This window comes from Strix uralensis, chromosome 9 (genome assembly GCF_047716275.1).
Source record: "Strix uralensis isolate ZFMK-TIS-50842 chromosome 9, bStrUra1, whole genome shotgun sequence".
NCBI classification, from domain to species: Eukaryota; Metazoa; Chordata; class Aves; order Strigiformes; family Strigidae; genus Strix; species Strix uralensis.
Window position 1 is genome coordinate 4,306,492 of NC_133980.1, and position 18,814 is coordinate 4,325,305.

At 38.8% G+C, this 18,814-nt stretch overlaps 1 protein-coding gene and 1 long non-coding RNA gene across 2 annotated transcripts in view; one reads left to right on the forward strand and one right to left on the reverse strand.

Moving 5' to 3' along the window:
• Positions 1-758: 758 nt before the first annotated feature.
• The window catches only part of SI (sucrase-isomaltase), a 52,235-nt gene continuing 34,179 nt past the window's right edge, over positions 759-18,814 (reverse strand). Inside the window, exons 27-47 of the mRNA XM_074878453.1 lie at positions 18,554-18,722; positions 17,606-17,702; positions 17,383-17,495; positions 17,159-17,284; positions 16,216-16,344; positions 15,985-16,092; positions 15,644-15,706; positions 15,265-15,399; positions 14,672-14,756; positions 13,624-13,762; positions 9,579-9,712; positions 9,108-9,142; positions 8,900-9,016; positions 7,378-7,526; positions 6,307-6,391; positions 6,155-6,211; positions 5,381-5,505; positions 5,009-5,097; positions 3,508-3,557; positions 3,100-3,270; positions 759-1,653 (exon numbers count right to left, since the gene is read on the reverse strand). Coding sequence (XP_074734554.1) covers positions 1,591-1,653; positions 3,100-3,270; positions 3,508-3,557; positions 5,009-5,097; positions 5,381-5,505; positions 6,155-6,211; positions 6,307-6,391; positions 7,378-7,526; positions 8,900-9,016; positions 9,108-9,142; positions 9,579-9,712; positions 13,624-13,762; positions 14,672-14,756; positions 15,265-15,399; positions 15,644-15,706; positions 15,985-16,092; positions 16,216-16,344; positions 17,159-17,284; positions 17,383-17,495; positions 17,606-17,702; positions 18,554-18,722 — 2,239 coding nt within the window. The 3' untranslated portion in view covers positions 759-1,590. The remainder of the gene's footprint in view (positions 1,654-3,099; positions 3,271-3,507; positions 3,558-5,008; positions 5,098-5,380; positions 5,506-6,154; positions 6,212-6,306; positions 6,392-7,377; positions 7,527-8,899; positions 9,017-9,107; positions 9,143-9,578; positions 9,713-13,623; positions 13,763-14,671; positions 14,757-15,264; positions 15,400-15,643; positions 15,707-15,984; positions 16,093-16,215; positions 16,345-17,158; positions 17,285-17,382; positions 17,496-17,605; positions 17,703-18,553; positions 18,723-18,814) is intronic.
• LOC141947395 (uncharacterized) lies at positions 7,561-13,794 on the forward strand. Its single transcript, XR_012630101.1, has 4 exons — positions 7,561-7,781; positions 7,951-8,123; positions 8,934-9,082; positions 13,227-13,794. It is a non-coding gene; the product is annotated as an uncharacterized LOC141947395 (long non-coding RNA).

Below are 18,814 nucleotides of genomic sequence, written 5' to 3' on the forward strand. Positions count from 1 at the left end.
GTAGCTGCTTTGGGCTCCAGCTAAGGACAGTGATGTTCCACAGATATTTTGGGAGTGAACTCTGGGCCAGGCTCCACTGGGCTGCACGTGCTTGTACAAATGGCAGGAGGGGGTGCAGGAAGGAAGAGACACGGCAGGGAGCACATCCCTGAGGCGGCCAACGCGTGTTTGAAGCTGTGATTTCACAGTCTGCACGAGTTCCTCATGAATTAGTATCTTGGGGACTCAGTAAAAGCCTTCCCCTGTGGCTGAAATGCAGGTAGCTCAGCTGATGTGCTGCGCCTCTCAAAGCTGAGAAAACAGAACAATGAGGTTCCCCAAATAAAACTAATAAGAAGAACGATGAAAATAAGCATTTGGAAGGCTTTGGCTGTGCCTAATGTTACACACATCAGTCAGGTGGGCACAAAGGGGACAATGTGGGAGGGAATGGATCAAAGGCTCAGCAACCTGCACTCCCTTCTCTGCAGCGATGGGATGTGTCCTTGCAGCTGGTCAGTCATCACCAGCTCTGGAGAAATGGTGTGGTTTGTTCCTTCAGACAAAAATATTTGTCAAAATGGTAATTTTAATCCTAAATGATTATTTTCTCTGGATTGCCAATTTCATTATTATTTTACAGGGAAATTTCAATAAATTCAGCCCTATAATTACACTGATCCACCTAGGAGATGCTAGCCACTTAGCTGTTTTACTACAACATTTTAAAGCGGAGAGGAATCCTTTAAATAAATCTTAAGCACAGCCACTAGAGTATTACTACCTCTGACAGCAGTTTATTCCCATCAAATTTAATTGTAAACGTGTTTTACCAAACTGTTTAGATCATATGCTGCACTCTTGGGATACAAAGAGTCTTTAATATGAATTACTATTATAGTAAACATACAACAACATTTCCTTCAGTTAAATAAATAGAGACCAATGTTCATTAGTTAAGCTTGAAACTTTAGGTTAAATTTTACAACTTAATATCAAAACACTGGGGAACACAAATGTCTGGCTAAAGTCTTACCAAAAAACCCCTTTAAATTACTTTTGCAAGTATCTTACTATTTTATAGATCAACAACTTGACACATTGTTTCATACTAAATCAGTAATATGAAAACATTTACTTTTACTTCATCTGGCCTTAAATACTTCTCCGTAGTAATGACTTACATAGGCATAATTAAAATCAAGATGAAAGTTAAATATAAGCATATTTATGGCCCTGAATCTATGTAAGTAATACCAACCATATCTTTTTTTATAAAATCTGGCACTCATGAACTCAGCCAGAAATTCTACTCTGAGAAAACATGGAGTTTTACAGTCAGTTCTCAGTTTTGAAAGATGAAGTTATACCGAAGTGCCATACTGGTTAAAATACAGATTTTGCATCACATGGAGACATTGTAGTTAGCCTTCAACAATACTGAAATGTGACTGCTTTATGCACATAACACCTTAATATGAACTCAATGTACTAGTATGTTTTTATAGTAAGAAGTCTTTTGTGATGACAGAGGAACTGTGAAAAATTGAAAGATAGTTTTTAAACAATGAGAAAATTCAGCTGGATGACTGATGTTATTTTGCAGGCATTTTAGCTCCATTGCACAGTGTAGTTTTTGCCTAATTCAAGTTGAAGCTTGGTGATTGTCAGAAGCTGTGAATAAAACAGACAAAATGAACAATTAGTAACACTGCCCTGAAGATCCACTGCTTTCTCTGTGTTCAGTAGAGATAGTGGTTTCTCATTTTAAGTTACAAGAATTTATTCCTCTTCCTTTGCGTTTGTGTTTGTGTCACTATAAATATAACATAGTTTAAGCAGCACAGATTTGGGATGTCTGATCATGAGGCTCTGATCCCTTCCCTTTATTCAGAAAGCCATTTAAAGTTCCTGTTGCTTGAAAAGAAAGGAAAAGAAAAGAAAGGAAAAGAAAGGAAAAGAAAAAAGAAAAGAAAAAAGAAAATAGAAAAAGAAAAAAGAAAAGAAAAGAAAGAAAAGAAGAAAAGGACGAGGGGAAGGGAAGGGAGAAGAGAAGAGGAAAAGAGAAAGAAGAGAGAAGAGAAAAAGTGAAAGAAAGAGAAAGAGAAAGAAAGAAAAAGAAAGAAAGAAAGAAGCAAAACTTGTAATTAAACTGTGCATATGAATTACTTTTTTTTTTTTTTTTTTTAAACTCCAGAAGTCAACACCAGAATGAAATACTTCCATTCTCTTTTACATTTTTAAGGCATCTTTTTGGTTACATACAAAAAAGTAGTTCTGGCTTCCCACTGAAAGAGAGGAAGAACTAAGACTTAACAGAATACTGAACTGCAAAGGAAAGGTAGTAAGATGCCAGTAACAGAAGAGGTTAGGCAGTCTCCCTGTCAGAAAAATGGCAGGACTGAACTCAGCAGTTCTGTTCCTATTTGAAAGATGCTCCATAGAAGAGCCATCTGGAACGGCAATGCAGTTATACACACTTATTTCAGCTGCCTCTAGGAGAGCTTGACTTTATTGTCCAGGGAGGCTGGAGGGGGCAATGCCCTGGACAGCACAACCCATGCAGATGGAAATCCCGGTGCTCTGGAGTCGGTGGAAGTTATGCCGATAACTTTAGAAGTGTGATTTGAGTTGTACAAGTAGGAACCCTGTGCTGCAATGCCTACAGCTGAAATGTGACATGACAGAGTAAGAAATGGTGGTAGGCAAACAGGGCTGGGAAATGAAAATGTTGTCAGACAAGACTGACAACAACAGGGTCATGTAGAGACTATGAAAATACTTGTAGTTGCTTTTCCTTCCTTTAAATCTCACAGGTTGCAAGTAAGCTATTAGGAAGAGTGGAAACCAAGCACAAAATAAAATCCAGCATTTTTCCAGTCAGAAGTGGTTTGGGTTCCTCGATAGCAATTTCTATGCTTAAAAGCTCTACCAAACTTACTGCACAATATTTACTATATATTAAATAATGTATTATATAATCATCACCTGATGGTAGCTTATATATCTTGCCTAAATATATTTTAAATGTGGTATTACAGCTGAGAGCTGAATCTCCAAAGGCTTAAGAGCACATATGCAGTTGTGAAGGTGGCATTACCCTGCAAAATGGCATCTCACCTTCTTGGTGTTATTGTAGTCCACAGTGTGAGACGATGCGATTGTCTCGCTGTTCTGTGATATGGTCACCTGCTTAACGCTGGTGGGCACCCCCAGGACTTTAATTTCAGTAAACATTAAGTTGTTTGGATCAGTGTAACCGTTATGCAGAACTGTGATATCTAAAACATTCTGAAAGGAAAAGGAAAAAAAAATATCGGAGATTGTCGTTAGACTGGTACAAGTCTGCTTGAGCTTTTCACTCATTTTCCTCTCTTCCTACTTTTTTTTTTTTTAAAATACCTGCATGCTGTTATTTATTTTCCCAATGTTGAAGATTTCAGTTTCAAATTTAAAAACCTATAGTTAAAAATGTAATAATAATCACCAAAAGTGATTATTCAAAAAATATGGGCTAACATTACTTACCTGATTAGTAGTAAATGATGTTAGCAGATATACACCATCTTCATATGCGTCTGTTAAAAAGAAAGAATAAAATAAAATGTATTCACTATTCACTTTAACACATTGTCAAAATTTCAGTTCAAGAATTGTGTGCTTATACCATACAGAAATATACAGTATGTCTATCTATACATAAATAAAGTTCTGTATTTCCAGAAGACATATGCATTTAGACATAAAATACTTTCATTATAGGACTGCATGCTATTTAAATAAGGACAAAATAAGAACATTTTAGAGGTAAAATACAAAGGAAGGAAAACAAACAGCATTAGGACGATCAAGGGTGTTAAGACCAGCCAGAGAAAAATGTTTCTCACTGAAGAAGGCATGGGAGTCCTTTCCCACATCCACCTCTGCTCACTGCCCAATTACACAGGACCATTGTTCTCTATTTTATCACTCCTATTATTCAGCACTAAATGCTCTCAAAGTGGTGCTGGCAGTCATGGGCATTGTCGGTCCTTGCCTTTCTGCGCTACCGCAAACAGATCGCAGGCAGCCTGGTGAGATGCACCTCGCAATCTATGCTACTTTCATTTCTCATCAGACTTCCCTAAACAGCCATCGGTTCTGAATTCCAGTGCTAACAGGCAGTGCTCTACGTGAAGCACCTCAAAAGACACTTACAGCATCCTGCAAACTTCCCTACGCACCGCTATGCAAAATAACACCATTTTCTGCATTACTTGCTGTCATCTCGGGTGAGAGCTTATTGTTATTACAAGGGCAATATGCTCTGGGTGGAAAGGATAAATGGCACTGAAGTATCTCTTATCTGAAGGCGCTTTAAATTTAGTAATGTTGAGGAAATTAGTTAAAGCTTCCCACATAATCTATGGTTATGGTTCCCACAGGTTTGAGGACAAATCTTTGTGATCTGTGTTGTCTTAGGTCCAGAGCACAATTTCATTTATACAACATATTAATTCTATAAATCATAGCATTATGTGGTTTAAATCAGGAAAAATCATTTTACTCTAATGCTAATCTGAAGGTTTAATTTCAGTTTTGCCTCTGAAGGCACGCTCAGATATGTCCTCCAGAAATGCCTTGGCCAGAGTCCATCCTTCCCATCTGCTCCTAATGCTCCTCCTCGAGCACCCCACGCTACACGGAGGATTTCTAAGGCAGACACAACCACCAGCACTTCTTTTCCAAAGCGACGGCTGAGCGATGCACTTTCTTACAGCTTGGAGCTTCCACTTTGGCAACTGTGGCATTGGTAAGCACTGCTGGCAGAAGAGCTCATAAGTCAGCCACTGAGCATTATCTGGTTTTCAAGGACGGCTGCAATTTCTTGCATCTCTGCCCAGGTCATATCCCTGCGCTTTGTTTTGTCTGTTTTAATTTGGGCTTTGAATATCTCCAAGGGTGGAGGCTCTGCAGCCTCTCGGGGCGTCCAGAGAGCCATCCTCACATCAGAAAAGGATTGTGTGAAGGCAAGAAGCACCGTACATACCAATGCGAACCCCATCATCCCAGTAGAGCTGTCCTTCTGCAAACAGACTGTCAGTCAAAGCGACAGTGAGTCCCATCGGGTTTTTTCGGCTATGGAAAACACAATAATTTTTCCTCAATTTCCTCAGCTAACCACATTTCATATTTCTCAAATGTTAGAAATATTTAGAAATATTGTATGTCAATCACTTGATCTCCTATACGCATCTTCCTAAGCCCACATTATTAAATTTAAAGGAGACCATTAGGAGGAAACCAAGAAGAAAAACCAACTATAAAGCTCCAGTGCTATCATACACCCAGCGTCTCTGAAGACTGGTAGTCCTTATATATAATTGTGCAAAACTAAATTTTAAATTCCACTTAATCTTGCCTGTAAAAAGTTGTATTAGCAGGTCTTTGCCAAGGAAGGATGTATCCGCCTCGGATATGCAGGTTGATATGTTCCAAGGGAGCTGGTAAAACTTTGAATTGTCCCCTAAAGCCAATATCTTCATCCTATGTACGAAAAAATAAAAAAGCCTTCTACTGAATTGTCCTCACTTTACAGGGGGTTTTAGAATGAAATTATCATGTTTTGCTAAACAGATTAATTAGGAGGTTTTGCTGCAGGAGTAACTACCCAACACTTTTAAGAGAAACTCTGATATTTTGATTCTATAAAAGACAGGCTTGACCGTAGGCAACACCAGCTGAACCAAAGGGACCAGTCAGGTAAAATATGAACTTCTGATTAATTAAGTGATTTTTTAATGCCTTCTCTTCCTATTACCAAATCTTTTCTTATTTTCTGTGAAAGATGATTCAGCTAAACCTGTTTTGACTTTCTCCATTGCAGCATTCCTTACAAAGACATTATGTATATCATCTGAGTGTTAAAAAAGTCAATAGAAGGATTTCAAATTAAAGGTATTATTTCACCTTTTAATTTACCCTAATTGTGGTGATGTTATTATATGTAATTACACTGAAGTCAAGAATTTTTTTATCAGCTAAGTAGATGTTATATTGCTAAGAACTGGTACTGAATGCAAGTTTGTAAAAGGGAGAGAGAGTGTTTACATCTCACCACCACTCTCAGCACACCCTGCTGCTGTCTGAAGAGCACTGTGAAGACATATAAAATATAATTTTTAAAATTACTTACTGTGTAATAATCATACCAGCGGGCATTGGGTAAGTAAGCATTCACTGTTACAGCATTCTGGAATTAAACATACAGGTTTTAGGTATCTCAAATCAAAATGTGAAATTTTGCTAAAGTGACTTTAATATTTTCATAAGTGCTTAAAAAAGAACCTGTTGCATCACAGGGCTGATGAGCAGTGCAGGTCCCCAAAGAAACTGCTCATATATTTCCCAGGTGGTTCTGTCTTGCACAAACCTGCAAGTTAACAGAATAATGGTTATTGGGTGCTGAACTCTTTCAAAGTATTCCTTCTTTAAGACATTTTTGCCAGTAATTGAATCTACTGTTCCTAGTATCTACTATTTCCTCATCTATTCTGGTATTAATAATTCATAGATCAATTAATGTTTGCCAGGAATGCATAAAGATGCTAATGTGAAATTCATTACAGAAATGCAAACTATTACTTGGGTTTCTTTTTTTTTTTTTTTTTTTTTTTTTACATTTCTTTGCATTTGCTTTTCAGTATATTTGGGTCACAAAACTCAGATGGTCTGTTGTGCTTGGTCAGTATAGCAATAATCAGATTAGGTAGTGGACAGACTGGGAACTACTTTCTAATTTGTGCCACTTTTTTCTTAGACAGTTGCTTTAAAAAAAATTAGTCAATATAGGCAAAAAACTCTGCTCCTCAGTCAAGACACACACGATACTAGACCACATCTAACTCCATGACAGGAGGTAAAGCTTTTGCAAGTACTGCCCCACCTGACAAGGAACAAAGGTGGCTTTTTGTGTCTAACAACATTTTTTTAAAAATCTGCCATATCATCTTGGACATGCACAAAAAAAGCAATTTTTCCCTGTAAAAATGTCATGATTTGTGGCAGAATTCTCTCTTTTTTGTTTAAAGTTTGTGTCCAGCTCTTTTTGTAATATTTGTGGGGTTTTCTGATCCTACATATGACCAGCATTTTGTTCCTTGCCCCTACAGAGGTTAAAGGTGAGATTTAAAATTCAAATATTACTCAGAGAAGAAAATGTTCAATGTTTCATAGTGAAAAATTGAGAACTTGTGCTGTTCAAGCGAGACTTGATATTGAAATCTCGTATTCTCAATCTTGTGCTTTTTTGTTGAAAGAAAACTTGTAACTAAGAGAAACCTCTATTGTTAGGAGGGTCATAACTACAGATTTTTTAGTGCAAAATTGTAATAAGTAGAGCAAAGGAGTCACACTTACTCATGGAGTATGGGGCGGATCACAGTGCTGCCATGGACATGGGCATCATACATTAATGTGTAGAGATAGGGCAACAGGGTGTATCTTATATTCAGCACATTCCTGGAAATCTCCTCAAATGTTGAGTTCCAGGAAACAGGATCTTGCCTCTGAAAGAGAAGAGATCCTTGATAATGAAGCTTGAAACAAGAAACCAACAAACAGATCAAAGAATTTGGTAATGTTTACAAAAGGCTTCACATTTAGCACCTCTTCTCTTCCATTTTATGTTTCTCTTCTGACTTCATAGAACCTATTCGTATTAGTAATTATCAAATGTGCATCGAAATCAAGAGCAAGACAAAGACGAGGAAATTTCTCCACTGAACCAGAGCACCTTCATTCATTTATTCTTCAGTTAAGGAGTAAGTGACACTAAAACCAGTAGGCATCACTGTCAGCCAAGAGGGGAACTAGAAAGAGGGAAGGTGAGAGAAACCCGGGGGAAGTACTGTAAAAAAATGTTCAATGCAACGTGTCCCGAAGGCGTGACACGGCCCAGTGTACATAATTTATTATCCCTCTTTTCTGCAGGGCAGCACTCAGGACTTGCAAGAAGAGACCGAAGCACTAATGACTGATGTCAGGGAGCACTTCCAATCTTTATTAAATGTATTGAACAATACCTTGGCAAATTGAGTAAGACTGGAAGCAATATGATAACCCTGAATCTGCATTTTTAAAGGCTTTAAAAGTCCTATCGAAAGGTGTGCCACTGCAAGATAAAGCACAGAGTTTTTGAAAAGGAGACTTTAATCCATTAGATATATGCCATACAAATAGCTCTACTCTGCTAGACCTGGAGCTTTAACTGGAATAGAAGTGCTGTTTCCATTTTTTTTTTTTATTTTTCCAGTTATCTTGTTTTACAGCTTTCTACAATATAGTCCTTAGCCAGCACAGACCTACATTTAGGCAATTATTTTCCTTTACTCTTAAAAGAAATACAATATCTGATGGTGGCAAATGTGCAAAGCACAGAAATTGCCAAGCCTTACTCCAGAATCTTATTACACTCTTCTATTTTCTCATTTGTTGTATAATTATGGACAATTAGGGCTGAGAGCACCAAGGTCAGTTTTGCTCCTTTAAGTGTGCTCGCCATAAAAGTGCTCTATTTTAGTCTTGCTGGTGGAGTGCGCTTAAATAGAAATGGCACACAGGGAAAAATACGTAGGAGTTTGATTCAGTCAAAGCAAACTTAGAATGTGCTTCCTTCAAGTGGTCCAAATCCCAGAGCAGCCCTTCTGTGGGCACAAAACCTCCCAGGTGAGGGGGAGGCTTACAGCAGAGCTAGAATATAAGTAAAGACAATTTCTATTTGATAAAAAGCCGAATGTGTTCTTTTCTTGTCCATTTTGCTTGGAATGTACTTTTCCTTGAACCAGACCAGCTCATGCAATGTTGTGGTTGCATGAGCTCGTCTCTATATGTGTGTTGCAAAGGCCCAGCTGTTAAAAACATTTAAAAAATTGCAACTCACCCTTGTTCCTTTCTGATTGTGATTCCTTGAATAGGGGTAAAATGCACCCAGCTGCATCCAGCGAAGACACAGCTCATACTCCGAGTCTTTGAAGAAGCCACAAATATCAGCCCCTGTCTGAAAATTTAAAAATGATCCAATTGGAATACTACAAAATCATGTACAGCATCAGGATAATTAAAGGTAAGGTAATAATTCATTAGCTTACATAAGATATTCCAAAGAGACTGAACTCCATCATACCTGAAAGGAAAAAGAATTCAGCATTACTAGTTGGTTTTTTTTCCCCCCTTTTCTAACGTTAATGGTTATATAGATAATACATATTGTAGTGCTGAATGAGAAGGAAAAAACCCCAAACACAAACCCCATGATTTCTCTAATGTGTCATGTTTTTCTGCTACAGAAAAAGATGGGAGCTGGTTGGTCAGGAGCAAAGAAAGAAATGAATGGCAGGACACAGGGCATGAAGGTGGCTGGTCCCGAGCTAATAAAAGAGCTCCCAGCACCTGGTGCAGAAGCAAAGAGAAAGAGTAAAAAAGGAATTGACCACAAATTCTGGTTACTGAACTAAAGTGCTTATTTCAGCTAAAACCATATGAATACTGAGAGCAGGTAGGTGAACGAAAAGAAATAACTGCACCCTGAGTTGAATACAGATCCTTTTCCTTCTACATACCAATAACAGATTTAGCTAGCTGATCCCAAGCAGCAATGTTATCACCGAGCCAGTGTCCTGCCCATCTTCCACTGCTGGGATATGTGGAACGGGTGATAACAATCCCACGCTCCTTGGTGGCACTCTGCAAACCGCTGACATTGAAAACAGACAAAAAAAATAAATTACATGAGAAATATTGCACGAGAATTTATTACAGAAGATCCTCTTTAAACGAACATAAGGGCTTATACTTTCATAACGAAGGGCAGCATTGTTGTATGCATGAACATGTATACACCAATCCAGATGTGCTTTTCACAGCAATTCATTATGATTCACACGTTCACAGAAACTCAGCAGTGTCAGCCAACCTGTAGCTGAAAAGAGAACTGGCAAACAAGAAGGTGCAAAAATACAGATTTCCAACTCAGGGTAATTACTGAGTGGGAAAATACAAATGTACCCAACTTGCACATATTCTAAGGGCTACACAATGTGTTCTAGGGCACATCATTCCTTTCTTAAAGTGCCTGAAAGCTTGCAGCAACAGTTGAAAATAATTTGGCAAAATTCATACCAAAAAGATCATAAGGGGGAAAGTAGAGGTGCCAGGAATATTGGACCTGACAGTATAGGTCTAGTTGCTGAAAAGGTATTGGAACATAAAAATAAGTCATGGATCTGCAATCACTTCAGAAACAGCAAGATGACATGATATCAATATGAAATGACCAGTATGGATTTGTCTAGAAGCAAACATATTAAACCAGCTGTTTTCTGCTCGGGGCAGGTAACAGGTCTTACAGCTAAGGAGTGACTACCAATGCGTGCTGACCTCTTGCTCTGATCACATTTGTCTTCCTCATAAACAGAAGAGATTTCAACCAGGGGTTAATAACCTTTTGAGGATGCTGGGACTTATTTCTCTTTCCTTAATTAGAGGCAGAAACCTAGAGGGCAGGAAACATCCAGGTGCTTGGTTTTGGGGGAGAGAAGGAAACAGCTAGCACCAGGCCAGGACTGTCACAGACTTTTCAGGATGCTCTGGCACTAAAACCCTACGGCCTTGCTCAAGATCATTGTTATCGGGACTGGAGACTGTGGCTTGCCAATGACTCAGGAGAATAGCTCCTGAGGCCCTGGAGGTGGGGTGTGAATAAGCTGGATGGAGAACCAATTCACCAATTAACCCCATTCCTCAAATAATTTAAAAAAAGATTTAATTTTCTTAAATAAAGCCTTGGCCATTGCCACAAAGTACCTGCAAAGGCAACCAAGTAAGTTTTACTTTAAAAAAAAAAATTAAAAATTGGAATTTGTGCTGCCCAGTTGCTCCACCAAGGATACCAGCACCCTTCTCTGCAGCACGTGCTGTTTGTCTGTGCTGTGGGACTGGCAGGGATGCATTACTGCTCCTCTTCCTTAGGACCCTTCCTCTGCAGCCGTGCACACATCCTGAGAGTCATTACAGCAAGATACTAAGCCACAATACTAGTTAGAAAGCCACACTGATTAAATCATGCTGCTCTCCAATGCTAGCTCCACAATAATTGCCTAAACAGCTGCTTCAATAAGGCACTATTTACTTATTTTTCTACAGGATTTGCAGCTTTAGTGACACTATAATTACAGCAAAAATACACAAGTCACTTAAATTACCGTAGTAATTAAACTAGACTAATGTGCTGTAATTATTTCTTCCAAGACAAACAGTAAGTTTTCTAGTATCTTTTATTTCTTTGTAACATACTATCAAACATTTTGAGCCTCTGCTTGGTTTACCCTACTTCAACAATGCTTTGGAAATTGGAGCTAAAATTTCAAATGTAAAGAAAGTCCATGCTGCACGTAGAACTGCTCAAGGAGGAGCTCGGAACAAGAGTTTTGCTGACTCGAGGTGCCAGCTCTCTGCCTCAGGACTGAGCCAAAGCTGTATCCATGAAAAGCAATTACTTATGTCAGAAAACCCGAATTTTCCTCAAAATGGTTCCTGTATTCACTAGCACGGGTTCTGATTTTCAAGTCTATGCAAAAGCCTCATTACAAAAGAAGAGCATTAAGCCAATATCCAGAAGCTCCCTGTCTCTAGCGCATGGAGAATCAAAATTACATCAAGTTACATAAAAAAATTGCTGTTCACTTTTAAGTTACAGGCTTTTGTGAGTTTTGTGTGCTAACGATCTTCCTGTTTGGATGGTTTGGTATTAGGGTAAACTATTATTAAGTCATGTCTTCAGTTGCACAAGCAGTTAGTACGAAATATTAAATTGGGAACTGAGATAGATATATATTTTTTTTGTAAATAGCATTTTTCTATAAATTTCAAGTGCAAAAATAGCTGTATGAGCTGTGCAATTTATCGGAATCATTTCTGTTACGGCACCTCTCAAGAGAAGGGAATATTTCGCTACATTTTCCGTTCATACTTAACACACAGAAAAGATGATAATACTCCTCTTAGTGTCAAATTATTGTCTACTTACGATGCCCCAATCGCATGTGATTGGGCTGACAGCAGAGGTACCAGACTTTCCTTCCTGTCCTGTCAGCAATTTCTCTCCCGCCTTGACTGGCAGCGCGGCAATGGCACGCTGCCAGATATAACATCCACTCAGTCAGAAATTCAAGCAGCCTTGATATTTTCTTTCTTTATGGTAATATCAAAGTTACCAAGGGCTTTAAGGTCGTTAAGACCTATAAAGAAACACTGTTCCTTGCTTACTCATTGAATTGGAAATGAAACGCACAGATATATTATCATTAGATCAGACGTTATCTAAAGCAGGCTGGGGTACTATTCAGAAAGGAACAGATAACGACGTTTGCCTTGGAACTGACAAAATAAATTCTTAAAAGTAAAGCGTGATGCACGCAGTTTGCATTTTAAAAGTCACTGTTTCCCCTTTTCACGACTACTCCATTTGTTTTAAATAGAGGACGTAATCCAGCCCTTCTTAAATTAACATTCTGAAAAAACTAGATTCATTCTCCCTCGCTAGGGGTACAGCGTAAGGCGAAAACAGTATCAACCCTAGGAATAAACTTGGCTATCCCAGGAAAACTAGAAATAAAAAGTATTTTATATTTTAGTTACAGTAATTACGTGAGACTATCATTGAGTAATTACTGTTCCCAACAGCTGATGCAAATGTTCAGACCTGTTCTCCATTCTGCCTTGTGAATGAGCACCCGAGCGGTGTCTCTGGGCTGCCTGCTCTCGTTTGCAATGCAGAGCATCGCCCCGGGATGGCCTTGGTGGCTCTCTCCTAATAGAAATCTCTGCTGAAAAGGCAACATGTTGTCTTTGAATGCGTTGGGACAAGGAAACGCTCAATGGCAAGTAATTACATCCAGATTAAACTATATGAGAAATAGCACCGTGGCCATCTCCTTTCGCAGCACAGGTCAGCAATTAAGCTTGCACAACATAATGCTCAGAACTGGTGTAAGAAGAATTGCTCCCCAGCTAGGTGAGCAGTAAGTTTCTTTAGTACCAGAACTGGGTAAGCTGTCTTTAAAATGTACCTTGAAAACTGTGTCTGCTCAGGGCCAGTGCTTTTAAAGCTGCTAAACTCAAAATGAAGACTTTTTCTGCTTGTCCCGAGACAGTCAGCGATGCAGCTGCAGGTGCAGACATGCTCGAGCGGGTGTGGTTTTTCCTTCTAGCTGTCTCCCACTGCAGAAGGTATTTACCACAGTGAAACCGTGGAAGCACAGCTCCAGCTCAGACCTGCACAGGCCCACCTCACCTTCTCCTGCACATCCTTTCCAGCAGCTCAGGTCCACAGCACCCTGCTTGCACCACGGGCAAGATCACTGCGCTGAGCAGTAACGTGACCAAAATGATACCAACTGCCAGAGCTACAGCACTGCTGCTCTGACTTTGGAACGTCAAACCCCACTTCCAGCTCGACAGAAGAATTGCAGATATTCAGAATGAAAAGAAAGATTTTTCAGGAATGTTAAATAAACTGATGAAAGTTTTGGCCATAAGAATATAGACTCGGAATATTCATTTGTAACATATTTGGAGATAACGAGAAAGTATGCAAACTTCACTTACTCTAGGGTAGGTTTTGTCTGTGACCATCCATAAAGACTGTGGACATCATAGTGTCTAACTGGGGTACCGTCTGGAAGATATTGTTCACCTTCCATGCATGGAGTTTTGACAGTTAATCCATCTGACTGATATCCCAAATCTAATGGAAAGGGAATAAAAATATTTTTTAATAACAAACATTCAATAATTATTTGAGTTACTCTTTCTTAATTTTCATAATCTTTCAGGCCTTCAGTCTCTTTTAGGCATGTATACTGTCATTTATTTTTTTATAACTATAACAATTTCCAAAACGGAATATTTGTAATATTCCTATGTAGTCATCTGAGTCTGTAAGTGTTTTAATAACTCAGTTACAGATGCTCTTACTGAAGAGGCTTGAAGAGTAAACTATCCAAATCCAGAAGATATTGCAAATCTTTGAAAACACTGACATATCATTCATATAGACAGAAAAATGGGTGTGGCAAGCGGGTATGGTCTGTGTCTGAATATTAACTTCCTGACAATTCCTGAGAAACTATTCATAATAACTGAAAGCAATAGTAAGCAAGGAGTATGCTAATAAGCCATTAATAAATAATTACTAATTAGTACTACTTTACACCAGTGCTTAAGCAAAGCCAAGCTAATAAAGGTAAGTATTTCAAGTGTTAGACTGCATAGATATATGGTAATGAGAGGAGACACGAGGATATTTTCTAAATTTTTAATTAATTGCATTATTCATCTGAGAAAACTGCAAGAGAACTACGTTCTCTACCATGCCTAAAGGCAAAGCACCTAGATATAAAACAGGTATCAAAATCCTTATGCAGGCACGTAGCTGAAAATAACTTCATTTTTTAAAAGTACCATGCAGTTGCTGCTCCCACTGAAACAGATGGGCTTGAAGTGTGCCCATAATCTTAGAAATAAAGGGCCACTTTCAGTTAGGGCTTGTGGTTTTATATACCTAACTTTAGGCATTTACACCACATAAACCATATAAGAAATTGTGTAGTAATCAGAATGACCTAAAACTGTTTTAAGGGGTTATCAGACTTACAAGGCATATATGGTGGCATATTTAGGAGGTCATTTCTACAACCGCCAATGGCACCATTCAGAAAAGCTGCCGGTTCATTCATGTCCTAAAACATAGAGTAAAACCTGATTGTACTTGTTTCAAACCTACAAACCACGCTAAATTAAAATTACAAACAAGCAGCATTGTAGAAGTCCTCAGGAGCCTTTGCAGCTGCAGTCTCAGCCTGCCATTCCACGTTTTCTCGACACGTTCACATGTGGCGGGGTGCAGGGACAGGGAGCCACAACGTGTCTCAAGGGAAAAACAGTGAGTCTGGGCTCTGCTTCCCCTGTGCCAACAGTGTCACAGTGGAGGAAGAAAGTCACGATCCACCGAGGCAGTGCAAGTGTACAACCTAGAGCCAAAGTGCAGCCTTTGGCTGGGGGCTCAGGTTCTGCCTGGTGCTCTGCTTGCTTCCCTCCAGCCTGGTTTTTTATTATATTTAATGGCAATTTAACGCCAGATACCCTCTGAGCTTCAACAGCAGTATATATACCGTGAAATGTGGCCCTCTCTGCTAGTGTCTGGCAGAGAAAAAAAAATCCAGAAATCGAATGCATTTCTACACTTACAATCCACAGACCATCAAACTTGACACTTCTTGAGGGGTCAGTGGGATTGTTGTAGAACTCCAGGATTTCTCTCTTCCACCACTCCACTGTGGAGTTGCGGAAGAAGTCTGGGAAAGCAGCATGTGCTCCGTAGATCTGTAAAAATAGTAGGAAAACAGATACAGGATTGAAAGCATCCTGCTGTTAAAATATTGGATTTTTTTTTAAAAAAATTAAAATTAAAAAAAAAATTACTTTTTTGGCTCCGTTAGGAAGCCTAGCCGGTTTCTGCACCTTATTTCTCCCATGAGATTTATCAACCAGTTTGCTGCTATTTTCCTTAAGTAGTGTGCTGCTCTCTCTATATTTGAGTCCATAACCAAACCACATCAACCTTTACCTGTATTTGGGTTTGCTCAGGCAGTGACTCATTGACTTGTACATTGGGAAGAAATGGCCAGACCTAATAAGACAAAGGACATTTTAAAATAATCACACCACACTGAATACAAACTCAGCATCAGCACAGACAGATATAACCATTATTCTCTGATACCCTGATAACAACACAAAGTGAGGACAATTCAGTTTGCAGTATTTATTCAATGTGTCATTTACAGCCAGGCATTAATATGCCATTAGCAGACTTTCCCCCTATGGATAGCACTGAAGTCTAGACTGACACATTGCTCACTTGGATACAGCATGCCCCTACTGTCAGCAGCTTTGTAAGAACCATACCTTGGAATATATAATGTCATTGGTATTGGGCCATTTTATGAAGACATCATCCTGCACACCTCTTGAGAAGGTAGGATAGTTGGTTTCATTTCCAGAGATGGCTGGATCCTATAATTAAAAACACTTTTACCCTTACACTCAAAAAACAAATTTAAAAATGCTGTTGAATATATTCGGCATTCTGCAATGATATATTGAAATGTAAAAGCAGTATATAATGGAAAAACTGACCAGGATAATGATAAATCTCATTCCATCATCTTTTATTCTGTTAATCAGAGCTGGTAATCCAGCAAAGCGTGTGCCGATGGTGAAGTCCAGTTGCCTTTCCATGTGGTCGATATCTGCATATTGGACATCCTGCAGTTCACAAAAACAATTAATGTAAAATGCATTTGCTTCTTTTTTGTCAAATACATATTTATTGAAAATCTGCCAAAATAAGTAAACTACTGAACTTTTGAACTGTAAAATTGGAAGTAGCTGCAACTTTAAGCTAAAGCTATTAAATGAATATTACACAAGCTATCAGCAAGTCCAATACAAAATAAACCTTTCACTACTGCATCTAGGCTGAGGGTAGAAACTAATACATGACAGAGAAAAGAGTCCTGGATTTTTACATACATGAATGTATGCAGAAACTGCACATATGTTACCATATCTATAAGGAAACAGTGGAAACAGTTGTTCTGTATTGAAATAGTGATGTTAATTACATTTAAAATGAAGTCATAATCAATTTATAGTATAAATTTGTTAGATCTATGTGCTATTCCAACTTTCCCAACAACAACCTATGTCAAATCATAGCTGACTTGACACAGAGCAATATACCATTGAAATGATGCTGCTTCATTTTCTTTCCTCCTTGTTTTTTTTACTGGTCACTGCTCCTTCAGAGCCAGCATGGCAAGAGCCCATGGTTAACTAACATATCTGGGTGCTTCTTTGGTATAAATGATAAAGAAAATGAAGCAGCCCAAGATCTACATTTAGCATGGCCCAGGGTGTGAAGAGATGTTCAGCTCTGGCACAAAACATAGTCTGCTCTACTCTGCTATGGTGGTGGGTTTTTTGGATGGTTTTTGATATGGTGTTTAAATAGTCTTAGTTAATACTATGAAGCCAGAAGTTCAGGCATGGACTCAAATGTTAACTGCTACCAGCATACATAGGGAATCCCAGCTGCCTTCATGTCCTCCACCAGCTGGGCAATTTCCGAGTCGTTGGTGTATCCATAGCGGCACAACTGGAATCCCAAAGACCAGTAGGGTGGCATGACCGGTCGTCCAATCAGCTAAAAATAAGAAAGAATATTTATGGTGAATACGTGAATACAAAACCAATCCACCAACCAAAAACCAGCATTAGTTTGTAACAGAGTAAGAATCCTACTGCAGTGTACTCCTGAACAACAAGTTCTGGTGTAGGGCCCAAAACCATGTAGAAGTCAAGAATTCCTCCAGTGGTGCGGTATATCAGGGCAGGGGTTGGCTGGAATGTCACATCTGGAAATGGAGGAAGTGAAATGAGAAAAGGAAGCCTGGATTCGCCACTATTGCAAAACACTGACCATAAAAATAAACAGATTGAGATAATAAAGTGAAAGTTTTCTTACCCATTGCATTGCTGTTAAGCAAGAGAACCCCATGGGCATTGCCATCTTCTTCAAGAGCCATGTAAAATGGCTGATAACCATAGGAATTCAACTTGTACTGCAAACAAAATACATTTTACTGGGGAAACATCACAAGCATTTCCTTACATTTATTAATAATTTTAATAAAAGATAAGACACAACTGCCAAACATATAAACTCCAAAATATATACTTAAACTCTACATACCTACTAAACATATCTACAGATCACTTCCAACTCCACAGTTTGAGCCAGTCCCACTCAGACTGACCAGGCAAGAAGGAAAGCAAAGGTATTACTGCCTTTAAAACTTGCTAATGAGAAAGTGCTTTCCCAGGACAAAACTTTCCCTTCTTTTCAGACAGTAGCAGGTGTCTATATGATCAGGAGACGCTGGTGACATTCTGTTATCTTTCATTTACTCAAAAATATATTCAAAGCTGAACTGAAAATTAGAGCTATAATTAACCATCACTATTTCATTGGTTATACCCTGAAAAGTGCAAACATTGTTCTATCATGTAGGAAATAACACAAATATACACATAGACATGAGATTTCTGATTTACCTCTGTAAGTACTAAATTGATCTCAGAGTAGTAGGAGTTGTCCTGACTCATGTCTAGCTTTCAGAATAATTAGCTGAGAAGAATAAAAAAAGGAGGAATGTGCTCTTATTTCTAAGCCATTTGTTGTTAACCTGAGTCAGGGCCTGAGCTCCACACATTGGTCATGCTGGTCACAAAGAATAGGTTTTGAGAAGACCACTATCATTGAGACACCATCCAAATGATAAGCCATGATACACATGATCAAAGCCAACAGGTATGTCCAATATCAGCAGACATCCATTGGACTTTAAAGTCTGGCTGAACACCTCCGCACGTGAGGCTCATCAGACCAAAAGCCGCATTTGCTTCTACTTACAGAAGGAGGCTGGTCCCTTGTGAACATTCCCCAGGTGTGCCAGCTCATGTTACGTCGAAACATGGTGTGCTCAGTTTCTCCAAATCCATATATATACTGGGATGCTAACCGGGTAGAAATCTGAATGAACATGTCGCTGAACGTGAAGGTGGGAAGCTGCGAATCCCAGCTAAAATGGAAAAAGGAAAACAAATGCAATAATATAACATCTTCAGTGCTCTGTTTAGCTGGCAGACACTTTTTTTAGGCTACTCTTTTTCT